The sequence below is a fragment of the Pithys albifrons genome, chromosome 9 (assembly GCF_047495875.1).
Source record: "Pithys albifrons albifrons isolate INPA30051 chromosome 9, PitAlb_v1, whole genome shotgun sequence".
NCBI classification, from domain to species: Eukaryota; Metazoa; Chordata; class Aves; order Passeriformes; family Thamnophilidae; genus Pithys; species Pithys albifrons.
Genome location: NC_092466.1, coordinates 18,661,962 through 18,675,961, shown reverse-complemented (window position 1 = coordinate 18,675,961; position 14,000 = coordinate 18,661,962). Strand labels below are relative to the sequence as shown.

At 47.4% G+C, this 14,000-nt stretch overlaps 1 protein-coding gene across 1 annotated transcript; it reads left to right on the top strand.

Moving 5' to 3' along the window:
- Positions 1 to 949: 949 nt before the first annotated feature.
- TMEM72 (transmembrane protein 72) lies at positions 950 to 8,459 on the top strand. Its single transcript, XM_071564191.1, has 5 exons — positions 950 to 1,294; positions 5,031 to 5,097; positions 5,508 to 5,579; positions 6,326 to 6,465; positions 6,651 to 8,459. The coding sequence occupies exons 1-5, from the start codon at positions 1,225 to 1,227 to the stop codon at positions 7,109 to 7,111; spliced, it is 810 nt and encodes a 269-aa protein (XP_071420292.1). The 5' UTR covers positions 950 to 1,224; the 3' UTR covers positions 7,112 to 8,459.
- The last annotated feature ends 5,541 nt before the right edge of the window (positions 8,460 to 14,000 follow it).

Sequence of the window (14,000 nt, the reverse complement as noted above, 5' to 3'; positions counted from 1 at the left end):
TGCAGTGAGGGGCAGGGGCTGCAGTGACTCACCAGACACCAGCTACAGCCCAAGGTGAGCTCACTGACCTGTGAACCCATGGGCCCACAGGCAGCAGACTGTGCTGTGCTCACACACCCCTCCTGCCGGGACTGCCTTGACCAGACACTGGTGCCCTCACCACCTCTTCCCCTGAGCAGCAACAGGTGGGGATTAATGGTGTCCTCCAGTGTGATGCACCCTGTTCAAGCACACAGGCATGTGGTGCTGTGGTCCAGAGCAGGCCAGTGCTTTCTTGTCTTGCCTGTCTGACATACCTGGGGCTGCCCCTCTCCTGAGGCAGTGTGTCCTGCAGAGACAAGCCAAGGACCCTCAAGCTGTCTACCAAATCCAAGATGAAGGAGTCAGAGTACCCGTGCAGCCCATTCCACATGTTAGGACACTTGTGCAACCCTGGTGCTGCTCAAATGAGTCTGGTAGCTACAACACAAACCCATATTTCACTGGGGTTCCCAAGCAAAGAAACACACATCTTCCTTGCTGTGGTTGGCCTGAGTCTGTAGGACCCCTGTGAATAAATCTGATCTCCTTGTTCCTGTGGTTGCACATCAGTACAGACACTTCCCAAGCCATACTAATCTGGGGCCTGGCAGACCCTGGATGGTGATCAGCAGCCATGGCAGAGGACTCAGCCGCAGGGGCTAGTGGAGCTGGGATGCCCCTCATGACTTGCCAGAAATGTGCTGCTGTCTTGCCGAGAGCAAACATCATCATCCTCACAAATGGTTAACCTGCCGGGAGCTGCACAGCACTAATGACTTCACATTCATTTAATCAGCTTGGGCTTTCAGAGCCTCCTCCTCGGGAGCAGGGAAGGCCATGCATCCAGGGTACAAATGCTCCCAAAGCCGCACCCCTGCCTTACCAATTATTAATCACCTAGGCCAGCAAGGAGCAAGCAGCAAGCAAGCAGGAAAAGGCCAGGTCTCCACAGCCCCCACGGGAGCAGCAGGAAGCAGTGCTGACCGGTTCTCTGTGGTGGCAGCTCACTCTCTGACCACCCTCCCCTGGGAGGCCCCGTGGAGGTGGCCAGTTCTGCATGCACAGTCCTTTCCTTCAGGAAGGTCACCTGGTCCAGGGAGTGGGAGTCTCTGCCTGTTTCTGGGAATTGCTGGGCTACACATGAAGTGGGGACTCTGAAGAGGAGTTTCTGCCTGGCTGTACCACAGTCTTCATCTCTTCACCATGCAGCACAAGGTGTTTTGGAGTGCCTTGGAGTACACCTGCCGATTGCTGGGCATCTCCACCGCAGCAGGTAAGAGGAAATTATCTTCTTCTTTGGCACTAAAAGGCACTGAGTGCGTGTTGGGACCCCTGAGCTGTCTCCCTGCCTTTGGCCAGGTGCAACCACTGCCCCATCCTACAACAGGGACAAGAAAACTTGCTCTCTTTTGGTTTGGGACCCAGGGAGGGAGCATGATGGGTGCCTGGCCCAGCTCTTTCCAAATGCTGTGGGAGGCACAGTGAGACAGCAGAAAGGAAGAGTCAGCACTAAGTATGTGAGAGGGCAAGCTAAAGCACAAATAGAAAAGAAAACTAAACTATATTCTTCTAAGACATGGGCACAGTCAAGACGTGAATGAGACTGAAAATACTCATGTCTGTGTAAGAGTGTCAGTCTGCTCTATGGGATGTGAAGATGAAGGAAGAGCTCCTTGTGCTGTGCACAGTGAAATGTCCTATGCCAGGCGGGATGGAGAGGTTCCATTCCAGCCATCAGGGCACAGTTACTGCAAAACACTGCTCTGCCTCTCTAGCAACCTGATGGGGAGCAGTCTCACACCATAAATTCACCCACCTGGCTAGTTGCATCTTCTCACCCACTGTCAGGGGCTGCTTTTTGCTGTCACCTGTACTTGGTTTCAGGTGACATGCAGGTGTTTTGAGCCAGATGTCAGACACAGCATCTCACTCAGAATGACTGAACAACCCTCTAACATGGAGCATCTCTAGATGGGACCTAGAGAAACAACTAAAGCGGAGGGCTCAGGGGTATGACTCTAGCACTGTTGCTGACTTGCTGTTATGGAACAGGACAGACAGCACGCTCTGCCTCAGTTTCCCCATCAGTAATGCAGAGATCAAGGTGGCTGATTTGTCTATAGGCTGGAGGTATGAACCAGAGGTTCCTGGTGAGAGGTGACCTGAGGTGGTGCCTGTGGTTCCTGTTTCAGACCCCTGGGGATTTCATAATCACACACTGTAAAGTCACAGCAGGCCCTCCTACCTTTGCAATTCCTTTATCAGCTGTGGACAGCCATGAAAAAGGCACTTTGCTCTAGTCAGGGTTAAAGTAAAAAAGCACATAGGTCAGCTGAAGAGTGCACAGGTCCCCAAGGACACGCAAAACCCAGCTGGGATGATGGAGGCCCTGGAATGTGCTTTAAATGACTGATACTCATAACAACCAGAGATTTGAGCCTGAGTTTATACAAACTGCCAGTAAATGCACATCATGATGAGACTGCAACAGTGGAAGCAGGGACACAGCTTTAACCAGCAAATGCAAACCTCTTTGTTTCTCCATCCCCATCCCCCTTGGGCCTATATGAGCACCATGCTGGTCATATTCTCACTTAAAGCTCCAAGGAAACTCACAGAGACCTTCCTGGGAGAAAATGTGAACTTGTTGCCATGGCAAAACTAAAGCTAGAACAACAAAATTGAAAGTAATTTATAATGTGGAAGTGTGTTAGTGCAATATAATCTCTCTCCTGCTTGTTTTCTTTTCATCATTTTTTATCATCTGCGAGTCTTCTTTAGTTTTTCTTTAGATGAGCAGTGCAGTTGTCTCTCTGTTGAGCATCACAGAGCATAGGACAGCTCCACTACCAATCTCTGTGCTTTTCCATAGCCTTGGTGCATTCCCAGTATCACCTGACTTTCCAAAAAGGCCATTGAAGAATGGGATGTGCCTGTGTTTTATTCCTCTGTGTGTCTCAATGGAGTAAGAAATCAGCTTGATGCAGTGTTTAGTGCATGATGAGGTGTGTGAGGTTTTTGCATGAAATGGAAACCATGCTGAACCCCTATGGGTTTTCAAAAAAACCCCAAAAAACTATGAAAGGGAGAATGCATCAGCCTGACTAATTGATTCTGAGAAGGCCTGGCCAGCTCCATATGCTGCTGGTAAATACAGGTTACTCACATAAATATAAACCCCCCCTTTCCCCAGGATTTTGGAGTGTAATAGCTGTCTGCAATGTGTAGCTACAGGGATTCTTCTATATGAGAAAATGGCTAACTTGTCTTATGGCAAGCTAGTGAAATCAAATAGCCCTGTGATTTGCTACAGTATTGAGGCATCACTCTAATTCAGCAATTTTAGGCCTTGTGATTTTACATCTAGGAAAGAGTTCCTACTTCTTAATTCTCGTGCTTTCAACCATTTAATTCCTAATCATGTGCCTTTTGCCACATGGTCTGGACAAAATCCAAATCAAGGCAGCAACTAGTCCAAACAAACACCTCAGAAACAGCCCTTTTCTACATGCAGATTCTTCATCCAAACAGCTTTGTGGACAAAAGAGAAACTGTGCAAAATGGGGAAACCTTCCCATCCAGAGCAGAGGCTCAAGCTAACAGCCAAGCTTTTGAATTCTGCATTCAACTACAGGGAGTAAATGAATGAATGAACTCCACATTTGTGGGGAAGATTATAAAGAACTGTCTCAGTCACAAGATAGTAACAGACAATACTTTGCGTGTAATCCCAGCCCTCTGATGAGACTGATTTCCCTATGCTTTGTTCAGGGCTGGAAAGACACTAGAGGAGGGTGGCACATGGGCCTCATGTGTTCCCTTGGCTGATAGGGCACAGCAGCTGCAGATGACACAGAGAAAATACAGAGGGACTTTGTTGAGCCTCAGAGGGAGAGCTGAACCTTGGTGTTGACCCACCCTGCAGTCTTGATGGACAGTGACCTGTATCCCTGTTTGGGAGCCTGATATCCTTCTCCAGACCAGTCAAACCACAACTCAGAGAAATGGATCCAACCTGCACTTCATACCTTGGCCAGTGTGCATTGAGCAGGACCAGTGGTGAGCTTCCTGATCACCAGTGGATGGGTGAAGTGTAGGAGCATCAAGTGTAGACAGGAGTGTAGTGACTGTCCAGAGCGATGCTTTGGCCATAAAATCTGGGCTCTGTTCAGCTGCATGCAGCTGGCACTTGTGCACTGTGACTGCAGCTGGTTTCTGCACTGTGTTTCTGCTCCATTTTAGAAATAGTCTTAAAAGAAACTGACGGATCTTGAAGGAACTATTCTATCCCCTGAAGCTATTGAAGATTTTAGCCTCACTAATACTCTTAAATCCCCCTTAAAGTGACTCCCTGGTGTGCTGTACTGGCTGGGACACTGAGAGAATGTTCATTCCCTGTTTTTAGTCTGCCTGCTCCCATTATATGTTTTTCTGTTTGGCTAGCTAAGGATTTGGATGCTATGGCTACAGTGTTTTGTGAAGGCAGCTGGCACAGTTACCCTGTCCTGCTGCTGCCCTGCAGCCACGTGTTGGGTGAAGCAGGCCTGGGCAAGCAGAGGAGGCAGGGGAATGAGGTTGGCAGGCATTGGGGGGATCTGGGCAGAGATGGATGGGGCAATGGGCGGTGGGCCCTGTCATGACCCTGATGTGGTGGCATGGCAGAGGATCAATGAGTGCCACTGCTCACTTCCGCCAGCTGTCCAAGGCTATCTGGTATCCCCAGAGAACCTTTCCCCAGCCCACACAGTGACAAGGCTGCCATAATAGTGGTGCAGCTGGGATGGGTTTCAGGACTGTACATCAAGGCCAGCACAGAGCTCTGATTCCCATGGTCTGGTGTATCAGCCTAAATCAGTGGTGCTGCCAGTCCTAACGTGTTCCGCTGCACGGGAGAAGCAGTCTCTCTAGGCCCTGAGGGAACAAGGGTGTTGATCCTGGGTGTTGGTAGGGCACCAGGGAATTGGGAACTAACCCTGCAATCAGCATCTTTCCTTATCTTCTCTTTCTAGTGCTGCTTGGTGTGGGCGTAGAAACTCTACAGCGAGGACAGTTCAAAAGCCTGGCTTTCTATCTGCTGTGAGTATTTTTGCCCTTGAAGACAGAGTTGGCAGAGGGTGACATAGTCGACTCCTCCACCATATCCAACACCAGACTAGATTGCAACAACAGCAGGGAACAGTGTCCAAGACTTTGGCCATTTCAGGTCTTCATATTGAGGTTTCAGAAAAATAAGCTGTATCTGTCACAGAAAGATACGCTACTGCAGACTCCTGCAGGCCAGAGGTGCCACTGGCTGCAAGTTGACTCCCCAGGGACAGAAGGGTATGAGCTCTCCTCCACAAACCAGCTGAGCAGAAGGTGTTTGGACCCCAGTACACAGACTCTGTTGTGAACTGGATGGTAAATTCTTGCTCTCTGTGCCCCTTCTGCCAACTGGAGAGCATACTCAAGCCCAGCCCTGCCCCCCTGACAGCTCCACCTTTCAGTTTTTCAGGGATTGCAGTTACTGTCTGTGAAGGCTTCTTCTTTATCAGTTTGTTCCTGGAGATGTGCTTCACGTGAGTAGACCCTCTCCATGTTTCTCCAGCCTCGGTGGGACCTTCCTACGGCAACTTGCCTCTTACAGGCAACACCAGACCTGGGGGAGCTGCAAGTGCCAGACCAAAGGTCCTTTTCCTAATGCCATGACAAGTGTACTCAGACTGTGGGGAGGTGTGTGGGACCATGTCCACAGCCATTTAAACCTGAGTTTTAACCCAGGCTTGCATCTTAATTTGCTGAGTATCAGCACAACAAACTCTGCTCTACAGCATCCACTTAACACAGCATATAGGTACAAGGTACTAGAATTGAGAGAAGAGCCAGATCCCCAGGGTAAACTTCAGCTCCCTCCCAGAGACAGTGCAGAAGTTAAAATGTACAAAATCCTTATGTACTTTTCAGAGGCTGAACACTGCCACTGTCTTCTAGCATAAACTCAAAAGCCCCTATATCTTAGAGGTAACATCTCACTCCAGCTACTCAGAGGCAACACCTTACTCCATGTAATAGACATTCGATGAATGGCCAAGTGGGCAAACCCACTGAGAGATTGCCAGAGATGCTGGCTTCTGGCAGGTGTAGCTCTAGAAGCTTCTCCCTATGGGAGATGCTCAGGCTTTGCTTACCTTCCCTGACCAACACACCGGTCTTCTGGAAAACCAGAGTGAGGATCTGCACATCTAGATGGGTGGCAATGGGGTCCAAATCTTCTTGCCATGTGCTTGGTGCCTCATCCCACAAGGACCTCTCTTTCTCTCCACAGTCACAAGCCTGAATCCCTGGCACAGACCTGCTGGAAGAGAGCTAGACGCCCGGGGAGCTTCCAGAAATTCCTGGGGTACACGCTGCTCTCAGTGGCTTGCTTCCTGCATCCCATTCTCATCTGGCATGTTACCATTCCTGGTGAGAAGCTTGGGCGGGGAGTAGTGCAGATGGAAGAGGAGTGTGGTGTGTCAAGGGCCAGTGAGGGTGGGGATGTGTGGGGTGCTGGAACAGTGTCAGATGGTAGTGAGCTAGCCAGACAAAGCACTTCTTGGCAAGATCTTCCCACTTGCTCCAACCCTCAGACAACATGGCCTTCTCCCCAGGGTCCATGCTGGTGCTCACTGCCCTGGCCTACTTCCTGCTGAGCAAGAGGAGGAAGAGCCCAGGACACAAAGAGACACATCCACAGACAGGCCAGTATGTGGACCCTTCAGCCACCATGGCATCCTCAACCACCATTGGTGACACTGAGCAGACCTACACCTTCCATGGTGCCCAGAGAGAGCAGCACCACTCACTTCTGGGACACATGAAGAGCATCATGAAGGGCAGCAAGGACAGGACCTTGGCCTCAGTAACTCCTACTCAACCAGCAGCCATGCCAGTCCCTCGCAAGCAAGTGCACTTCCAGGAGAAGGTGGTGCAGATCATTCCTTCTGTCAATGAGAGCTTGGAGGATGTGGAGAGTGAGGCTGAAGAGACCACATCAGACACAACACCCATTCTCACCCCACCCGATGCCCCCATCATCCTTGCTCCACTCAGCTCCACAGGGCTCTTTTGAGCCCTCATCAGGAATGAGGACAGGATGGACCTTTTACCCCAGCACTGGCAGTGCTCCCTGATGCTCCAGCAGCCAATGGGCCCCCAAAAGTGGCCTTTCTTCCCCTTCATGCTTCTAGGGTGGCAGCTGTGCCACCCCCCTCTTCAAGGGACTGCTCACACTACATGGTCCCACACATGGCAGAGCTGGGAGACAGGCAGTGGTTCTGTCAGGGTAGTGCCAGGACAGGGAGTTTTCTACTCCCATGTCCTCTCACATGGGTCAATGCCTCTGTTAACAGCACTACACGTCACTGCAGCTAATCCTGCCTAACATCACAGCCATCATGTGTGCTTCCCATCTGCCAGCAACAGGCAGGAGGAGTGGAGACCACCATGCTCCAGAGCAGCCTCTGCTGGGGCAGTTGTCTCCCTCTGGTCCTTGCTGCACATTGAAGAACTCAGGTCTGGGACATGTTCAGCACAAGGCACTGTAGCCCAGAGGTTCCCTCACATCACCTGCACCAGCTGCAGCAGCCTGGGACATCCAAAACATTGTTTTGGATTTTGGCTGAGACCAAGCTCACCCCTGGAGCTAGCACCTGCTCAGTACCTCCCCTGAAACACACTCTGAGCCTAGCAGGGAAGTTACTTCTGGTCTTGGGGGCCGCTCTGCAGCAGCAGGGAGCACACTGGGGCTTCTGGATGTCCCCCACTTGGACAGCCCTCTTGAATTACAAGAGCTTTGGGATGATATGGTAGCTCAGGTCCTGAGATTCAGCACCACACTGGCACAACAGACTGTGTGTCTCTCCCAATGTGTGTAATTATGGCCCCAGAGGGCAAAGTAATAATAAAATTATAGTGCTGTTCCACCAGTTCCCTCCATGCCAGCTCTTCCCTAAACACTTCACCTCTGGCTTAACTCTAGCATAATTTCTGTGTTTTGAGGACTGTTCACTTATAATCAGGCATTTCCGTCCTGTTCAGCTTATACCCTTGGTCCTGTCCCGTCTAAGGGCACGGAAAGAACTGAGGTGGTTGGATTTCCTTGAACATGGGACATGAGGCCACACTGTTGGGACGAGGAGTTGTAACTGCTCAGAGCCCAGACACACAGCATTGGGGTAAGCCGGTGGTAAAGAGGGAAGTTCCTTGAGACCTGCTAGACTATTTATAAGGTAGAAGCCAGTCAAACTGGCTGTTCTCCTTGAAAATAAGTTATTTCTTCTTTTTAAAAATCTCTGCTCTCCTAGTGGCAATTACTGTGTTCATTTAGGAAAATGGTGTAGGTCAAAGTGTAATCAGAAGACAATTGAGAGAAGAAACCAGCACTGATTTTTAATAAATTCTTTTTAACTGACTTCTAATTTGGGAGATGGATGAGGAAGAAGGTGAAAGATGTTGACTCACAATATTTAACTGCCCGTGTTTGATAATGAAATTCTGTTGACAAGAGAAGCTTATGAAGGGTTGCACATGCCTACAATCAGACACAGACAAAAGCCTGCAGTCAGGCATAGACAAAACCCTTTTGTTGCATCACCAACATTTAAAATGATAGCTGGTATCGAAGTTCTCTAAACATGATGCATGGATTAGAGACCTCCTGTTTCTGGCTGAAGAAATTAACCTTCCCTCCCATAATTGTGTGCTGGGTAAGAGTCACGTACACATCTGCCTCTAGGGTGGATTTGCACCAGTAGAAATGTCTTCAGAAAATTGCAGCCAGTTACAGTCCAACACTGTACAGCTGATAGCAGTAAGCCCAGGATCTAACCACAGCTCCACTCTCAACCTAGTGTATTCTTCACATTAGGAAATAAAAAATAAAGCTATTTTCCTCTAAACCTGGTGACAAACAAGCATACCTGTACCCATGGAGGTCCCGACCCAGCCACAGTAACAGGGTACCCACCCATGCCAACTGCCCAAAAAGGCTGTGCTTGAAGCTGGCTTCCCAGCTCAACCACACATCTCTTCTACAGTTAGACCCACTCTTGTAAGCAAAGTCAGCTTTCTGCATAATTGGAGGCTCTTCTTTGAATATTGCATAATTAATTACAGAGAGAGAAACTTCCCTGAAAAGGTACCGCTTCGAATATATTAAGCAATCTGCTGACAAAAGAAAGACTGCACTTCTGCAGACTGCTCTCTAGCCCTCAGCAAAGCTCCAGGGCAGCCTGGGTGGGAACAGCTGCTCTGCAGCAAATTTCATCCTTCAACCCTTACTTGATCAAACCTTTACCTGATTCCTATGGGGCAGCAGGGCCAGCTGGCAAGGGGAGAATTCAGGTGGTGAGAGCACCTCTGGCACCTTGAAGTGTGTGGGGAGCAAATTTCATTGCTCTGTAAAATGCTTAAAATGAGTTTGTAGTTGTTAGAGTCTGCAGAATTAGATTTCAGTTTTTAGGCTTATCTTTTAAAAGTCTGTTGTAGGTTTCCCTTCAGAAACAAGACTGGAGGAAGCTACAAGGTGAGGGGGTTTTTTCACCATTTACAAGGAGTGCATTGGACCTGGTTGCTTTTCTTGCCTGCTCCCTTGTGTTGGCCCGGCTCTTCTCCAGCCCCAGAGCTAGTTTGCTCAGGATATAAAAGCTAGGATAAAAAGCTACTCAACCTTTCTGTGGTATTAAATTGACTGCTCACCGCAGATGACTCACCCTATAGTCTGCCAAGAACCTTCATCAGTGCTAGGGAAGTGGATATTCCTTCAGAAGCAGACAAGCTGTACCTCAAACAGCACCAGTGGGGTGCTATCCCACCTCAGGGGCTGAGCTGCTTCCTGGGTTGCCCCTGCCAAGAAGTCCATTTGTACCTCCCCTGCTCTGTACCTCACCACCCATCCCACTTCTGGTGCCATCTCCCAGCTCCATCAGCATACAAACCTTGCTAGCCCAGAGGAAAATTAATTAGGACAAAGAAAGCAGGTGACTATCTTCTTGGGTAATGAGCCAGATAAATTCAGAGAGGCCCAGACACAAATGAAGGGTATGGGGGATAAAAGCACCTCTTTGAGAGGAAGTAGGCTGTTAGAGCAGCTCAACTGCTTAAAGAAACACAGCCTCAGGCTTTCTTTAAAATCTCAGAGCAGAGGAAATGTTCAGCCTCAGGGGGTGTCAGGTGACTTTGCAGAGGCCTCAGAGATTATGCACTCAAGTGAGCACATCTCTGTTGGCCCCTCTGCCTCCATCTAACTGTGAGGGTCATCCCAGCAGCTATTGAAAACTCCGGAGATCCTGCAGAGGGCTGTGGGGGGTCTGTATGAGAAAAAATCTCATACATGCAGGGTAATTGCAGAAAAAGAAAAAGAGGAAGAACTCAATGTCATTAACTGTTCAGTGTGGTAAGGTCTGAATTTGAGCTCCTTGAATTGTAAGTCCACACAGCACTACATGAACTCTGCTATATAAGTTTTGCCTGCACTGCAAAAATTCATTACTCAGCTGGTCCATTGAGATTAGTCCACTGAGTTAGAGTGCATAAAGCTATAAACTCCTCTGGATTCACATACTGAAAGGAAACAAGATAAATCATCCAAAAGAAATACATGTGTAAGGTAAAACTCTGTGAGGTAATCCTGGCAGAAATAGTTTCCTTCTAAATTTCCACCAAATATCCCTGCATGAGGAAAAATTTGCCTGTTTTCCATGTAGATATGCAGTAGAAACACTCTTCAATGCTACTTGACAGCTCTCTTTACAACTGCCTGAACTGGTATGTTGCAAGCAATTACTCCAGTTTAGGTTTCATATGAAGGCAAAATCAGATTTCTGTGCAAGCTTCAGTTAAAGTTTTTCTCTGCTTCCAGTGCACAGTAATACTAGTAGTTGCTGCAGATCCCCAGAGGCATGTACACTACCTGCCCTGCCACGGTGCTCCCACCTCACATCATGTCCTTAGATGGTCACCCTCCAAACTTCCTAGCTCCCCACTGAGACTCTGGTCCCCAGGTTCTCTGAGCACTGCTCCATATTTCAAACACAGAAATTAATGTTTTACCCAAACAACAGCAGTGTTAGGAAAATAAGGTACATTTGGAGAGAAAAGATTCTGTTTCTGCAATTTATGGTACTCAAAATCAGCAGTGTGCTGCATGTATCTGGGACTCCAATACTCATGGCAGCAAATACCAGTGCCAGCATCAGTGGTGTGGGTGGCTTCTAATTCAGTATTGAGTCATATGCCTATGCAGGAAAGGAATTATCTCCATTTAATTCCAAATGCTTTGTGTTCATATACCTGCAACCCCACCACTCTTTATCCCTGCACTGCCAACCCCCACTCAGGAGATTCTTCCAAGGGCTGGGCCACAGATGCAGGTGTCTGGCCTCCTGCATTTTGTGCTGTGCAGGAAGTTACAGAAGCCAGAAACTAGATTCCAAACATGCTTGGGATTATTTGGAGCTGTCAGCTCCCTTATCTTCTTGGCATAATGCAAAAGTAGGAATATAACTTTCAGCCACTATATCTCATCTGGCATACCATTAGTAAAATGACTGCATAGGTTATATATGAATAAATGATTAAGGCACCTTTAGGATTCTAATTCTAGGCAATTATTCACTCAGCATGTGACTTTACTGAACCTTGTTAAGAGGCTCTAGGCAAAACACCAGGAACTAACCCAGGTCTTTGGATCACAGACTAAAGAGGGAATCCATATTTCAGAGAGAGAAAAAGTAAATAAAAATGAAAAAAAAGGAAGAGTAGTGTTTACTGACAACTCCTCCTCATCCCATCCCAGACTTCCTACAGCACAGGAAGAAGTTGTGAACAGCATCTTAACCCTAATCCCCATTTCACTCTCATCTCTTCCTTCTGCCGAGACACTCCTTCACCCCAAATTTTCCACCCCAGAGCACTATTTAAAAGGAAGGATCATTTTGATCAAGTCATGCTAAACAAAATTACACATATTGTGACATCATTGCAGAGTTCCTTTCTACCTTTCCTTCTCCAAAACTCCTCTGTAGAGTGGCTGGGTTTGGTGCTCACCCAGATGCCCAACCTTGCTTGCCAACTCCCTGCTGGCTCCCCTGTGGTGCACAGCCCACTGCCCCTACACTTGCTCTCTCTGGAGATACACACTTGCAGGCTTTCAGCACTGCAGAGGGAGGCAAATTGTGCTTAGAAGGAAAGAAGGTGGCAGACACAGGAGTTATGCCCAGGGAATGGAGGCTATATGGCAGCCCTAGGTAACGTGCTGTTTTTCTGGAGTATTTTTTGTTAAATCTCACCTTTCAACTCTTGATATCTGCTTATGCGCTACAAAATTTGTACTGTAAAAAAGTAATTTGGTTTTTTTATCAATGTTTTTACTAGACTGCACTGCTTCCTTCAATAGCATGAGAAAGCAGAACACAAAAAGTTTTATTGTGCACAAAACTGAGCTGAAGAAGCTCTTCTATGTTGGCTACTCTCTCAGTCGCACTCTGGTAGAATTCTCTGGGGGAATTTTGTATAGTGATAGGACTTTGAAATTCGATATAGTAGCACTACATTTCTCCCTTTTAAGGTGGGAAGGCTTTTCCTGGTTTCTTTATTGCTTCTTTCACTTTTGTGCCTATTGAGGAGACAGTCCCCAGCACAGGAGTTAGTCTGCCTCCCTGCCCAATCAGATGAAGGGACTACATCCCATTTTATGTCATGGACTGCCAATTTATGTCCCCATACCATGTGCTCAGGAACAATGAGTCTGCCAATGAATGTTTAGGTGTATTACAGTGCATGTATCCTCTTCATGATCCCAGATTTGGTGGGTGAAGTCAGATGTGCCACTTAACCAGAAGCTCTTTTCTGGGCATATACATTTGCAGCAGCATTCCAAGGAAGCTTGATCTGGGAGGGTCCTGGTAGGTTGGACTTGAGAAGGAATTACACCTCTTAGCCACACCTTTCCTCAAAATCCCAGGCATGAAAAATAACTTCATTTTATTCCTCTCAAGTTATTATTCCATCTCAGCATCTGTTTCTCATGAAAGCACCTGCAGACTCAGAAGAAATCATCAGCTGTATTAATGGAAATCCAAGTGCCTCAGCATAGATATGTTATGTGTTTCACATTGAGAGTGCATGTTGTGACAGTGTAAAAAATGTAACAATCTTCGTGTCAACGTCTCTTGTGGAAGTGCCTTAAGAAGGAAATTGCAATCAAATTCCTGCTGACTGAATTGGAAATGGAGAAGGCTGTGCTTTTGTCATTACTTTTCCTGACTGTTATCCAGTACCTAAAATAATGCATTTATGCTTTAACTATTTTATCAACCTCATTGTTTCATGTTTTCTTCACTTTCAACTATTAGTCACAGGCACAAACATTTCCTTATTTAAGCTGATTTCTTCTAACTCAAAATTACATGCCTTTGTTTTCCACTTACATAACACTTTCAACCATGGAAAAGCTGGCACAAAATGGCAAACTATTTTTTGCTTTGTGTCCTGAAGCTACAATTAAGAATGCCCCAAACTCATTAACTGCAACATTGCTCTTTCCTGAAACTGTGCCACATGTATGACTTATTCCATCAATACTGTGTATCCAGACAGGGCACCATGACAGATCATGCAATACAAACACTGCCAGACAAGGCAAAGAAAAAAAATACCATAAAAAATTTTCCTTACCATGGAAATTCTATTGCAACCACTGTGTTGGTTCTGCCATGGAACAGTGTCCTCTGTGCCATTCTGGACAGACTCTCTCTTTTTTTTGTCATTTGTTTATAGCTGTAAATGACAGCAGAGAGGTACTCGGAGCTCAGATCCAGCTGCCTGCCCATTCAAACATCTTCTTCACTTCCCACCCTTGTGTGGCTGACCGCTGTGGAATGTTCACACAGATGCTCAGGACTGCATGAAACTGCCATGCAGAACCTAAGATTTGTTCCTCAATAGTTTTATTGACAAAG